Source organism: Ipomoea nil, unplaced genomic scaffold (genome assembly GCF_001879475.1).
Source record: "Ipomoea nil cultivar Tokyo-kokei standard unplaced genomic scaffold, Asagao_1.1 scaffold2159, whole genome shotgun sequence".
In the NCBI taxonomy this organism is placed as follows: domain Eukaryota; kingdom Viridiplantae; phylum Streptophyta; class Magnoliopsida; order Solanales; family Convolvulaceae; genus Ipomoea; species Ipomoea nil.
In genome coordinates, this window is record NW_017618587.1 from 4776274 (window position 1) to 4789897 (window position 13624).

The 13624-nt window shown below is 35.6% G+C and overlaps 3 protein-coding genes and 1 long non-coding RNA gene across 28 annotated transcripts; all 4 read right to left on the reverse strand.

Moving 5' to 3' along the window:
• Positions 1–213: 213 nt before the first annotated feature.
• LOC109149271 (CRIB domain-containing protein RIC4-like) lies at positions 214–1716 on the reverse strand. The gene is made up of 3 exons (XM_019296949.1): positions 1485–1716; positions 1275–1391; positions 214–727 (listed from the first exon to the last, which is right to left on the reverse strand). Exons 1-3 carry the CDS (start codon positions 1633–1635, stop codon positions 471–473), a joined length of 525 nt encoding a protein of 174 aa, XP_019152494.1. The 5' UTR covers positions 1636–1716; the 3' UTR covers positions 214–470.
• A 1374-nt stretch (positions 1717–3090) lies between these two features.
• LOC109149269 (U11/U12 small nuclear ribonucleoprotein 25 kDa protein) lies at positions 3091–7229 on the reverse strand. Of its 24 annotated transcripts, none has more exons than XR_002048930.1 (8): positions 7113–7228; positions 5708–5753; positions 4809–5027; positions 4623–4728; positions 4125–4224; positions 3629–3724; positions 3405–3454; positions 3091–3295 (listed from the first exon to the last, which is right to left on the reverse strand). XR_002048930.1 is itself a non-coding variant. In XM_019296944.1 (8 exons), the coding sequence occupies exons 1-6, from the start codon at positions 7116–7118 to the stop codon at positions 3629–3631; spliced, it is 573 nt and encodes a 190-aa protein (XP_019152489.1). In that variant the 5' UTR covers positions 7119–7228; the 3' UTR covers positions 3091–3295; positions 3405–3436; positions 3624–3628. The 24 variants fall into 24 exon arrangements, 8 of the variants coding, with proteins under 8 accessions (XP_019152489.1, XP_019152492.1, XP_019152491.1 ...); XR_002048938.1 differs by having other exon boundaries at positions 3091–3303; XR_002048937.1 differs by having other exon boundaries at positions 3402–3454.
• Positions 7230–7722: 493 nt separating this feature from the next.
• Positions 7723–13334, reverse strand: LOC109149615 (peptide chain release factor PrfB1, chloroplastic). Of its 2 annotated transcripts, none has more exons than XM_019297483.1 (7): positions 12982–13334; positions 12661–12726; positions 12340–12560; positions 11020–11223; positions 9383–9598; positions 8638–8824; positions 7723–8351 (listed from the first exon to the last, which is right to left on the reverse strand). In XM_019297483.1, the coding sequence occupies exons 1-7, from the start codon at positions 13220–13222 to the stop codon at positions 8050–8052; spliced, it is 1437 nt and encodes a 478-aa protein (XP_019153028.1). In that variant the 5' UTR covers positions 13223–13334; the 3' UTR covers positions 7723–8049. The 2 variants fall into 2 exon arrangements, with proteins under 2 accessions (XP_019153028.1, XP_019153029.1); XM_019297484.1 differs by having other exon boundaries at positions 12971–13332.
• On the reverse strand, positions 9610–10981 carry LOC109149618. Its single transcript, XR_002048974.1, has 3 exons — positions 10726–10981; positions 9924–9926; positions 9610–9843 (listed from the first exon to the last, which is right to left on the reverse strand). It is a non-coding gene; the product is annotated as an uncharacterized LOC109149618 (long non-coding RNA).
• Positions 13335–13624: the final 290 nt, after the last annotated feature.

Consider the following 13624-nt stretch of genomic DNA (forward strand, 5'->3'; position numbering starts at 1 on the left):
CGTTGAATCTGTATGATTTATCTATTCATTATCTTGTCAGTCGGGATGTGAGGGTTCTGGAGATGAGGGCAATGAAATTTATGATTGTATCAAACATTATTGAAAATATTATCAATAATGTGTGGTATAATTCAAAAAGTATATGAGATTGTATTGTGCAGTGTCCACCAGCCTTTAGACTTTCTTCTCTATATATATGGAGGAAACTTGTCTTAAGGGAAAATACAGTCATTTTTTTGGGGGGAAATTTTAGTTATTACACTAAAAACACGAAACCAAATGGGGAAAGTGATGAGTTCATCCATCTATCAATCAATAAGCCATGGGGAGGTTAATAACAGTTTACAGATTTGGCATTGGTATAATAGACAGTTGAGGAGATCGATCGATTAACTTCTTCCGGCAAAGGAATCCGGGAGCGTTGCTCGAGGGTAGTGTATTCTCATTATCAATATTCAATAGTATAACCCTCATGCCGCCGTACCACCAGGCGCAGCCACCATTGCGACGGCCGGAGGAGGATGAGGAGAATCATTTCCGGTGCTGAAGAAGTCGACGTCGGCGGTCGGCTGCCTCCAGTTCACGGAGAGTATGGAAGTTGCAGCGCCGTCAAAGCCGATATGAGTTACGTGCTTCACATCGGTTGGGAATCCGATTTCCATGCCGCCTCCGCCTTCCATTATCGGTATTTCCTCATCTCCAATTTCGTCGTCCTCTTCCTTGTACACTGCTTAATCAAATGCTGGAACAGTTAATAGATACTCCATAATATTAACGAATCGCGTCTCTAATTGATTCAACTTTCAAACATAGTAATAAACTTTCATCTTTTCAAAATTGTCAGAAAATTTTTGCCAAACAGCCTCTTAGAGATTTTCAATATTTAATCTCCATTAGAGATTTTATAATTAGTCATCCGAAATTCACAACTTGTAAATAGAGATTTCATATTTATTACTGCTGTGCATTCGATCTTCCTCACTTTTGAATTTTGATCCTATAATTATTAGGTCACTTTCATGCTTAGTTCAAGAATATTATTTGTGTCACATATAATCCATCCAATCAAATTTTTGGTAGAAAATAAGATGCATCATAATATTTCTAGTTCCAAAATAATCAAAATCATACAATGTGTTTTTCCCAAAATCTTTGAGGAGCTGGAAATATGATGCATAATTTGGTCAAAATAATTAAATGTGACCAAAAAAAAAAAGTTGAAAATCATAATATTTGATGATGATATATTGTAGTAATGGCTAACTTCAACTTACAGAGTAACTGAGAGAAGTTCTTGAAATTCTTAAAGAGTCTCTGAAACCTGGGCAGTGACTGCACATCTTCATCATCATCTTCTTCTTCGTCCTCTTTCTCCCTCCCTTCTTTGGTCCCTGCATGCAATAGTACCAGAAAGATTAAATTTTCAAGAATGACAGGCTGAGAGAGAGAGAGAGAGAGAGAGAGAGAGAGAGAGAGAGAGAGACTTGTAGGAGTTGTTAAATGGTAGGGGGGTGAGAGTTGGGGGTCTGATGATCTCTTGATGTGGCAGTCTGGACGACGAACCACAACACTGGACTCGGAGATGCATCCCAGAGAAAAGGGAAGAAGTACACATCTTTCCAGCCTCTCTCTCATCCTTCTTACGCTGTCTGATGGGAATGGAGGGAGGGGGAGTTGGCATATATCATATATGTACGTAAATAATAAATAAGATGGTGCGGTGCGTGTTAGTTACTGGTCTTAGAAGATAAGTTACCGATTTCTGTTGTATTTTATACCAAACAGTGGTTAGGTACGGTGGATGTGGATCCCGCAGGAACCACTCTGCACTCACCTCTCCCCTATTCTGTCTTGGGAATTAGGATTAATTGTATTTGTTGCTTTCCCTTTCATTCTGGTTAGTGGTCTGTCCACTTTAAGTTTTATCCAAAACTAAATCAAATTTTATTTAATTCATAAAAAAAAATCAAATTTTATTTCAACGGCCAGGTGTGTTTTTAAAGAAAACTCATTACATATTTTATTTTACTTCAATTAGGAGCTACTCAGAGATCATTATTATTATTATTATTATTATTATTATTTTGCAACATACTCAGAGATTTCTTTTCTGTTTAATGGTTCTCATATTATATTTGTGTATTTCATATAGAAACCCCGACAATCATATGTTGGGGTCACTAATATAAGGTAATTTACACCAACAACACCTATGTAGGGTATTTTTTTGAAATCTTATAATCAACCAACTAAATCATAACCAGTGTTTTTTCAAAAAAAAAAAAAAAAATCATAACCAGTGTTGCAAAATCCTGCATAGGCACTGACCGGTCACCTAGCATATTATCATTATCGATGGTTTAGACGGCCGTGCTAATCATTTTCTTCTTTTTAAAATGAGTTATTTCACTCAAAACGATGTAGTAGAATAACCTTAAATTATTCAAACTCTATTTTTTTATGTTAATATTTAATATTTTAATATTAATTATTAAAGTATTAAATAGTTTATAATTATCAATCTTAAAAAAAAATACATTTTTTAAAAATAAAAAATATACGGACATTTACAGCGCCCAAGGACGGGCAAGGAGTGCCTAGCAATTTTTTTCACCCATGATCATAACCTACCTAACTAAAATCGACTGTTATCAAACGATTATAGCTTTGTTGGTAGACCTGGACCACCTGGTTAATCAACAGACCACAAGGATTTTGTGAATTTAAGTTTTTTTTTTTTAAAAAAAAAATGACCAAAACATTTTTGGACTGTATAATCAAACCGAAAATGTTGAGTGGTTTGGCGATTCGTAAAAAGAAATTATGATTATATCAGTCTAATGTTAGATTGAACAATTTCGATAGTTGATCTACACTTGTTTCTTTTAACTTGACTAAAACTGCTTGTCTAATGTTAACCAAGCTGCTAGTACAAGTTTTGAGAGCTCAGACCCGTCCCATTCTCTGTACCCAATCAATAATTTTATATTTCTATATAAATGGGATTCTAAGTAAATAGTGTAGGCACCAATTACTATGTAGTGTGAGACACTTTTGTTACCATTTCAAATGGCGGTCACAGGATTGATATAGAACAAACACCACCTAGTAAAGAATAAAGAGAAGTTTTTCTGCTTTTAGTCCTTCAGAGTTAACTCTAGTGTCTTATACATACAACAGCTATAGAATTCAGAAAATATAGAGAAAGCAGGTATGATTAGGCATCAAGGGTGGATTTCACAAGACCCATTCTCTATTTTCCAAACTTCAAAATTGGTGCTAACTTGCATGGATTCTGTGAAATTAGAGCCCAAGAATTAATCAGTTGGCAAAAGCAACCAAACTGAGAAACAATAATATTGCACGTAGAATAGTAAAAACACAGTATTACGTTTCTTTACTACCTGTGGCCAGCGTGATTCCATTATCAGCCCGCCTATCATAAACAAGAAGTGCAAAGTTTATTAAAATCCTAAAACAATGTCTAGCAATGTGGTGTAATAAGAAATAATAATTCAAGACTTCCAGAGAGCTGAGTGTGCCCTTACAGCAAAGTTTTCTCCCAGAAAGGGAGTGATCTAGCCACACTTATGGATAAAATTAACAAATCAGAGAAACAGTACCGAGTTCACCCAACTCTGTTCAGACCATGAAAGAAGCGGTGTTTTCTACCCCTAGAATGTCGTTGTGAGGCCCTCGACTTAATGTAGGGAATAAATTGCACCTGTAAATCATCAAGTGTTACCCAAAGCAAAAGCTGGTAAACCTTTCATTGTTTATTACGAGTATTATTTATCCTCTTTTCCATTTTGTGGGGAAAATGGCATGCTTAGGCCCAAATGGATGTGGCAGTAAGATTTCATCCCAGGATTTTGTATTCATGACCAGAAACTTAACCACTAAATCAAATCAACTACGCAGGGTTAATCCTTTGGATAGGAGAAATGCTGGCAAAAAGTAAAGCTTTGACTATTACAGTAGAAATAAAAAGATACATTTTGTTAAAATAAAATAGAAAATTGTGTTCCACTGGCAGAAGTTTATATATATCCATTATCCAAAGTGATTATTATGAGTTTTTAAGTAAAATACCTCACTTCCTCAAAAAAAAAAAAGTAAAATACCTCACAATTGTTCCTTACACCATAGTCCTGAAGTTTAGCACCATCATCAAGCAGCTTCTCATTATGATATAAGAAGCAAAAATTTTCCCAGACATGCTTCCTGCAATTCAAGAATAATAAATCTCTGGGTAAGTAAAAACGGTTAAAAGCACACTAAAATATCATGGATCAATGTAACCATCAAGCATCTACTAGGCCTTGAGTATGATTGATGTATCACAAAAACAAGATACTTGCTGAATCCACAAGAGGGTAACATACAGATGAAAGAAATTCAACTAAAGAAAGGCACTCCCACAAAAAAAAAAAAAAAAAAAAAAAAAAAAAAAAAAAAAAAAAAAAAACAGTATGTCTGATGTTTTTCAAAATAAGAATATATGGTCAAATAGGAAAATATGCAGAAAGATAAGAATGGGCTCTCTTAAAATGAATTATGAGCAGACAGTAAATCAACATCAATTTGCATATGATGGTGCTGTGCAATTCTACACCACATACCAAGAAATGTGACGATGGCCCATCTTGGAATCCTCCATTTCTTCAATTTTCTTCCTAACTGCTTGTTTTAAGTCTTTGACCGTTGCAGAATTCAATACAGCCACATCTTCAAATCACACAGGAATTCATTTATAAATCCATCATTCAATGCATATGAGAGGCTGACAATGGAGAGATCTTAAGTACCAATTGAGGTGTTGTCCAACTTAAGGATGGTAATGCGCATGGCACTTCCAAGTTCCAAGCTTATAAGAGTGTCTACATCAGAAAGTGATGGTTTCTTCGGAACATCGGCAAGTATGGGATCATTAAGAAGAGCACCTAGTGTCGAATGTAACCTTGCCTTCTTCATGCTGCTACTGTGATACTCCGATGCAACAGTGGCATCCTTTGTCTTTGTATCATCTGACAATGAATAAAAGCACACACATATATGTATATATGTTTATATATCTGACAAAGAATAAAAGCACACATATATATATGTTTATGTATGTGTATGTGCTTATATGTGTGTGTCTATATATCTGCCTATATTAATATATTTATGCAAGATTCTCTTCAAAGTTATCAAAGGAATCTAGTTTTAACTCAGCTCCTTTGTCGTTCACCCAGTTTTCTCCAAGTTCCTTCTACCTGAATTCCCAGATTAATAGAAAATCCCAGATAAATGTTTAACATGTGAATCAGTGTCGTTCACAGCAAAAGTAACTTTCTCCATTTCATATGTTTGACCTCGTTGATGTGATTGTAATAGGGAAATGGGTAGTTAGTTTGATTGCTCAAAGCACAAGATAATCAAAGCAACTCTCACTAGGCTATATAAACACTACCACAAGAAGGAAATGTGTGAGCTAACAGATCAAAATGGTAAGAAGCAGGTGAATACTACGAGTTTAATGCACCAGAATGCTCAATACATATGAACATCTCAAAGAAAATCATAAACTTTCTTCCAAACCAACTACACAATAGAAAAAATTTATTTAAGATCTATCAAACTCGAGGCGAATGCAGTGATTAACTGTGCTCCTTCATTTTAATTATAAAAATTAAAAATAATTTTTTTTTAAAAAAAAAATTACCTTCACTTTTTTTAGTCTCTGTAGAGGGCTCCAATGAAGAGACATGCTGCATGAAAAAACACCAAATATATTCAACAAGGCACCAAGGGGGGTATCAACCAGAACAAATCCAAATTTAGATCAAAGGCAGTGTTAACCAATAAAAACCAGAAATGATTTTTTTAAAGAATAAAATGTCATTAAAAAATACCAAGGGGCAGCACTCAGAGTATACAGCATGCAACAGAAAACCCAAAAACCATAATAAAATGTCAGCGAGAACCAAACAACAAGCAGTTGACATCATATCATATATAAATATTTAAAAACTTGAAGCAGAGAGAAACTGAGTCTATTTTTGCAACATTCAGTGCACACATTGGAACAACTCTTTTAATCCTTATAGTCCATCAGCATTTGAAATGACAACAACAATTACGAATCACAGAAATAGATAAGTTATAAGAAGCCCGCACGGGCTTAGCTCAATGGTTCAGTAGACAGTATTTGGGAGAAGAGACCAAGGTTCGAACCTCGGCGCGGCAGTGTGGGGATTATGCCCAAAGTGGACAAATCCCTTGAACGCACCGGCATTTGGCCCTGTCTGTTGAGCCATTGAGTCTTCCCAAATGCTCTGTCGGGCCAGGGTGTGGGGGCCCTTGGGGTTGGGGGTTCAACCTTTTGGGAGAAGGTAAGTTATAAGAAACTTAAACGAAGCGAGTTATTATCAGATCACTAGTAATTGCAAGAAGGTAAAAATTAAAATCTTAATCGATTTTCATATCTTATTGTTTGTAGAGAACTGCAATTAATTATGCGGTGTTTATTAAAAATTTATGAAAAGACTAATCAAATTCCTAACTGTTCAAAAACACACACACAGACACACACAAAAATAAATAAAAAATTACCTATATACTGTACAATAGACCTGCTGAAACAATTCAATCCATTTTCCAAGTATTGATAGATTAGTTTTTTTTTTTTTTTAATCTCTAAGAATGAATTACAACTTCCTAACAGGGATGATTGGGAGATTAAAGTGTGTGTAGCTGGAGTTTGGAATGCTCAACAAGCGTATTGCCAAGTCCCACCAAAAACTCAAACGGATCTCAAAATCGAAATGCTTGACATATTATAATAAACTTTGAAATCTCAAGGATTTTCTCTGCTCATTCAGTTACTCGATATAATCATCAGGTTTCAAATCTCCATAAACACATTCAACCGGCACTAATTGGAGATATGAACTACTGAAAAATGAAATAGAAATCAATTCCAGAAATTGAGACACTCCAAAATCATCCCCACCTAATGGGAAACACCAAAAAATAACTCAATTCTGCCGAAACAAAATCAAAAGCAAACAAAAAATAAAATAAAATTGTGCATATATACATAAGAATATGAACACAAGATTTGATACCTCCATATTAGGAGCTCTTCGAGCTTCTTCTCTAGGATGTGTATGCAAGTTGGGTAATCACCCACAATAGCTTGAGCTAGTAACGTCGTTCATAGAGCTGGATGAAGCAAGAGAAAGCTTTTTCTTAAACCACTTATATAAAGGTATGTGAAATTACAAACCCACCCTCGCTCAGAATATCACCCAAATTGTTTTCGTGCAATTAAATTATCTACTTATCAAATGTCTTAAATTATTGAGTTGTTTTGTTATTTTCAAAAACTAATCAAAATAAATTTTTTTAATACATATCGATGCCACTGACTAAATATTCTGACATTTTTCCACCAAAAAGAAAATATTCTGACATTTTGCAAGGAAAATTTGTTATTAGAGTAATAGTACACTTTTTAATCTATTTTTTTATGTAACCAATTTTTTCCTTCTCTTTTCTTTTTCTAATAAGCTCAAAACATGTTATAAAAGTTTTACTGCTACACTTATTAGTTACTACTTAAAAGCTGAAGGTGATTATCCTGCCTTGCAATCCTAATCCATAAAAGACCACAAAGACATAAATCAACTTAAATAATTCATAATTGACCGGTTTAAATCAAGAAACTTCCTATTAAAAATTCAACTTGTAACTTTGTGGTTACTAAACTTAACAGTATGACCAACTTAATTGAAATTATCCCAAACAAGAAGTAATTTTAGTAAGTAAAATGCAATTGACATAAGTTTTTCTTTTGAGAACATCGATCAAAGGGGTCAGGTCGTGAGTGGGTGAAATCTCACCATGAACACACAACAAATGGCAGATTTCCCTATTATATATAAATTGTTATTTCATCACACTGCAATTGATTGATACACCAAAACTTCCATGGCATCCCCATTTTGGTGGATTTTTGGGGAGTACTAATGACTGATGAGACTACTCAACTTTGCACAGAATCTATTCTCCACCAGAGGACATTGACATGCTGTACTTGTACTTGAGGAAGGATCTAATGAAGGGATCTAGCTCCCCATCCATTACAGAAGTGATGTCTGAAGTTTCATACCCGGTCCGAACATCTTTCACCAGCTTGTAAGGATGAAACACGTAGTTCCGTATTTGTTGCCCCCACTCTGCCTTCACCGCATCCCCTCTTATTTGCTTTATTTCAGACGCTCTTTGTTCCTCGGCTATGACTAGCAGTTTGGCTTTCAATCGGCTCAGAGCCTTTATCTTGTTCGCTAGTTGTGTTCTCTCTTCTGCATGACAAGATCAATAGTTAATTCAATCAAGAGACCAGATCAAAGAGAGAGGAGATAGTTTGGCTACCAAAAGATCTACGGAGTAATTATTGGGAATTGCAGAATAGCTTCTGAAGAAGTTCAGCATTTTAAATTTCACAAGATACGTGATCAGATCATTAAAATGGCATATTATGGAAAGATCCCGACAGGGACATGGTAATTACATCTCTTCTTTTACAGAGCAGTAGAGAAGGGTATATGGAATCATAATTAGTGAAAAGAGAAGTTTTGTGGAGCAAACCTGTACAACGGACGGCTACACCAGTGGGGATATGTGTAATGCGCACTGCTGTTTCAACCTTGTTAACATTTTGACCTCCTTTCCCGCCTGCTCTGGTAAAACTGATATCCAAGTCTTCATCTGGTATTTCGACATCTGTTGAGTCCTCGGGAAGAAGAGGCATGACCTCGACACCAGAGAAGCTTGTCTGCAGAGAACCAACATGAGTTACAGTTGATCCAATGATCTGACATGAAATTTTTTTAAAGGAGAACGGGAGAGCACCCCAATCGCCAACCTCTTCAACGAAAGAGAAAAAATGAAGTGCAGAAGAAGTGAGGCAAGGAAGGGACAGAAGGGAAAAAAAACATTCATAAACAGACAGTTAATGAGCTCTTAAACAAAATCTATAAAGGGGGGATGAGAGGAAGAAAGAATGAAATTAGTGACAGTTCAGGAGTGAAAGTTTGGCCTTGAAAATTCCTGTGATGTGCATTTGTTACTATAGCAACAGTAAAACAGGGGATTCATATAATGAAAGGTACATTAAATGCTTGCCCGTAGCTGGTGATAATGCAGGATATGATGCAAAATGTAAAGCTTTGAACTGACACAGAAACTAAAGATGTAAATTTTTAACTCTGTTATTATACAGGATCCTAACATGTACAGGGTACTAGTTCGAAAAAATTACCAAACACATCAACAATGTCAGTCCGTACATTTTAGTTAACAAGGATACCGAGAATTAACACACTATGGTTACCTGGCGAAGGCCTTTAGCATTGAAAGGAGATTGTCGCACAATTCTATGGGTTCCTTTCTCTCCAGATAAATAACCATATGCATATCGACCTTCAACTTCAACTGTAGCTGATTTAATCCCAGCCTCTTCTCCAGGAGACTTCTCAACTACTTTGGTTCTGTACCGCTGCTTCTCTCCCCATCTCACATACATCCTGAGAAGCATGTCAGCCCAATCCTGCACTGGAATTCATCAAAATATTCACAAAGCAAAACAAGAATTATATCATCAATCTTTTATCTAAAAACGATAGACCACATCTATTCAAATCAAAATTCTGACATGATACACTATAAAAAGAACAAATTGCATGCAATACTGATTAAAATTGGACCTGAAGGAGGATCCTCAAAGATATTAACTTGGAAATCCCAAGTCATGCATAACAGTTGTAGTAACTACTTTTTGAAGTGGCAGGCTACCTGGGAGGTAATAAGTATGCTCCCATATAAAGACACTTGCGATATACTTTTAATAAAGAATTGGGTCACTCGAACAGAACTATCTCCAAGACAGTCAAGTTGGGGCTTGCTTAGTAGTGGAAAATGCTTTCTGTTTTCCTTTTACAGTTTTAATTTTCCATCAGAAAACCAGAAAGCATTCTCTTGAGTTGTAAAAATATAAGTGCAGTGATGGTAGTTGAGAAATGTGGTGGGTGGAGTGGCAATGCTAGTTGGGTGAGCTGAGCAGTAACAAAAATGGTGGTAAGATGTGGGCTGGTGGTTCACATGAAACTTTCCATTTTGGAAAACAGACAGAATAATGCAACTCACTTACTAAGGGAATAAGGAAATTGACTTTTTAGGGTTTTTTTTTCAACTTCCTATATTGGAGTGGAAAACTAGAAAATAGAGGTTTCATAAAGAAAGACAGTTCGTTTTGAGTATTTTCCCATCACAGAACAGGCCCTTAACTGATGTGTTCCTTCAGTCCCTTGTGAATGCCATCCAGTTTTTGTTAGCTCATTGTTAGTTGATGATATACACAGTTATGAAGAAATACAAAGATGTCTTCTCTATGTCTTCTCTCAAAATGATTCCCTTTCACAATGATTTACAACATACTAATATCTTAATTGCTCACTAAACCATGTACACATTTGACATTTCCAGGTAATAGATGTTTAAGTGCATTGGGAAATTTTCTTTTTGGTGAACTATGGCTGAAATTCATGAACTGAATACCTGAAAAGAAAGAAAGACATTGGATTGAAAATAACCTAATCCCACAATTTATTTGATGTTGATGTGTGATGGTACGCAAGGAAACATACAATGCTCAACCCTGTTACAATGTTCTATAACTTTTAGTGATGGAGATGGTTGTTTATATTTCCACTTGGTAGGAGACTAGGCGCTATGATGAATCCGAATACTGTCAGTTCATAGGTGTGCTTTTCTTCATTAAGTTACGGTTTGTAGCAAGAGATAAACAATTAATTTGAAGCTAATTACAAACCTGTTGTCAACTAGGTCCAGTTAATTTATAGAATCCAATAAAAAATAACAATTTAAAAAAAAAAAAAAAAAAAAAAAAAAAAAAAAACTTGAAAATTGAAAATTGAAGCCCTTACATGACATTCAGTATTAGTATATTACCTGTGCATCAGTGCCCCCTGCACCAGCTGTAATGGTAATAACAGCACCTTCTTTATCGTAGGGCCCAGATAGAAGCTGAGTCAGCTCAAAAAGATCCAACGCTTTGTTCAATTCCTTAATTATACCAGCAGCTTCTTCAAGAAGCCCTGTATCAATGGAGTCCATCTCCTCAGTAAGGTTAATTATTGTTTCTGCATCACCAACCTGCAGATGTGAAAAATTCAAATTTAACATAATCTATGAGTTCCACTGCATAAATCAAGCTACTAAAATATTATATCCAAATTCATCAGCAAAAAGCCCCATAAACCTGTACAGATAGATAGAGTGAGACTTATGAAAAGAAGAAGATATATGATTGATGCATTCAATATTGAAAATATTTCCACAAGACAAATATTGTCACTTCAGTGCTGCTAATCTCCAAAATATTTCCACAACGGCATACCACACAGATCCAGTCTTGAATGAGACAGTCCAATCTATCCTATACTACACCCAATTTACTTGCTGACTAGTTGATAACACCCACCTCCACTACCATATAACTTATCCTTGCACTCATTTTCTTATGTGTTGTCAATCCGATATTTAATGTTTTGAAGTGTCATGAACTGTTTATTTCCAAGTTTTAGGGGTCTGGTAGGTGAAACAAGGAAACAGAAAGATCCCAGGAGACCATATTTTGCTCTCAAAATTATGGATATTTTTTTTTTTTTGAAGTGTCAAAATTATGGATATTGGTTTCTGTAAAATGCAAATTTTCCTTACCAAAATAAGTAGACAGATCGAAGCAAGATATAAATCCCTAGAAGGAATCCTACTATCGTTTGCACTTGGTGTAAAGAAGTAGGGACCTTTTCATACTTAACCATTGTCTATGTTGCCAACGAAACCTTACTGGAAGAAAAATACTTAGCTGATCTTTATCCATTTCTCAACATAATTTGCATACCATTTATAAGCAGAAATAGATGGTCAAATACTCCGTAATTTATAAAGGTACGGATAAGAGCAAGAAAAAAGTTACATTGCATAAATAAAGCCATTGACATTGAATAGGTCCTATTTTATGTACTATGTTCTTCTGCAAGGACATCAAACGTTGGTGTGAACCAGAGCAAATTCAATTGAGTGTACAAGCATAAGGAGTTTTGCACCAGGATTAAGCATTGATCACATTGAAGTGTTCTTTTGACACAGTTCAACTGTAGGTTTCCTTATGTTTTGGACGGAAACCATGCAGCTATGTCCTTGCTCAGTATGAAGTTACGGTACTTCAGTTAGAATTGACAGAGCAAAGGGATGAGAAGTTCAAACCTGTGTCATGAAGTCATTGAGAAGCTTTAATTTTTCTTTGGCATCAGTCAAACCCTGAAGTGTCTGTTGAGCTCTAGCACGATCGTCCCAGAGAGCGGTATCTGCTGCTGCTGCTTCTAGAGCTGCAATGTCTTCTTCCAGTTGCTGCAGCCCCGCAGCAGCCCTAATTTCTTCGACTCGTTGTGAGACAACCTCGACATCCTTTCTCAAAATATAGAAATCTGTTATCCAACCATCAAAGCATTTGAGACATACTAGTAGATCACAACACATGTAAATAGAACAATTATACAGATAAGGTAGTTGGAATAGCGTAGCTACCTTGCATAGCCCATTCCCTTGTCCCTGTTTCACTGCTGCTGACTGCATCCACCTCAGGTGTCGCACCTTCATTTGAACCATACATCACATTATTCCATACAAAATTAATATTGAACTAGTAATAATAAAGAAGAAGAAGAAGAAGAAGAAGAAGAAGACCTAATGATGCATCCATTACACAACTGAAAATTAATATGGTAATTTGTGTTTTTTTATGAGCTCTATAGTCTATACTGTCAAACTAAACATAATTGTAATGAAATAAAATTCAGTTAATTAATTGAAGCAGCAGATTATAGAGAAAATTCACAAGATACTTACGAGCAGTTGGAGAAGAAACATTGGAATAGAGCGCGGAACTGGAAGAACAACCGGAATCGTTGCTGGGACCAATGAATAGTGGTTTCTGTGAATTGAAGTGAAATTGGGAATGATGCAATTGTATAACGCTGTTGGAAGATGTTTTTACGTTTGTAGTTTTAGCGAAAGGGCCTCTTCTGAAGTCATAGACCGGCGGCCGCACATGCGGCGGTGCTAAACTGTGCACCACCATACTATCCATCACCGGCGGAAGCTCTCGGCAAGGAGATTAGTATATGCAGACCACACATAGACGCTACTCGCTAGGAGTGAAAATGGATAACAATCCACCTTTTTTTTTACTTGAATGACAAAATGAATTACTCCGTACCATATTAAAATTACAGTACCCATAGCCAGATTTATATTTATATCATAAATAACAATAGGAAATGTAGGGGTGTGTAAATTTTGGTTAAAATTTGATTAATCATTCTTTAATTGAAAATTTTTTATTCGATTAAGGGAAAATAGCACTTTTTCCCGCTGAGTTATATACTTATAGTACTTTTTTCCCCTCAATTATTTAGGTAAGCACATTAGCCCCTTCAATTATTCTAAAAGTGGTGGTTTTTTCCCCTAATATATTAAATTGACATTTATA

Bases quoted from the DNA above. Each gene is read 5' to 3' on its own strand.
- LOC109149271 (XM_019296949.1), bottom strand. From the start codon at position 1,635: ATGAGAGAGAGGCTGGAAAGATGTGTACTTCTTCCCTTTTCTCTGGGA. The intron at 1,392-1,484 runs GTCTCTCTCTCT...TATTGCATGCAG, and splicing joins CCATTTAACAACTCCTACAA to GGACCAAAGAAGGGAGGGAG. The intron at 728-1,274 runs GTAAGTTGAAGT...TTGATTAAGCAG, and splicing joins GAACTTCTCTCAGTTACTCT to TGTACAAGGAAGAGGACGAC.
- LOC109149269 (XM_019296942.1), bottom strand. The intron at 4,729-4,808 runs GTACTTAAGATC...TGTGATTTGAAG, and splicing joins GTTGGACAACACCTCAATTG to ATGTGGCTGTATTGAATTCT. The intron at 4,225-4,622 runs GTATGTGGTGTA...CTTGAATTGCAG, and splicing joins GGCCATCGTCACATTTCTTG to GAAGCATGTCTGGGAAAATT.
- LOC109149615 (XM_019297483.1), bottom strand. From the start codon at position 13,222: ATGGATAGTATGGTGGTGCACAGTTTAGCACCGCCGCATGTGCGGCCG. The intron at 11,224-12,339 runs GTTTGAACTTCT...TCACATCTGCAG, and splicing joins TCAATGACTTCATGACACAG to GTTGGTGATGCAGAAACAAT. The intron at 8,825-9,382 runs GTAACCATAGTG...GGTTCTCTGCAG, and splicing joins ATGCTAAAGGCCTTCGCCAG to ACAAGCTTCTCTGGTGTCGA.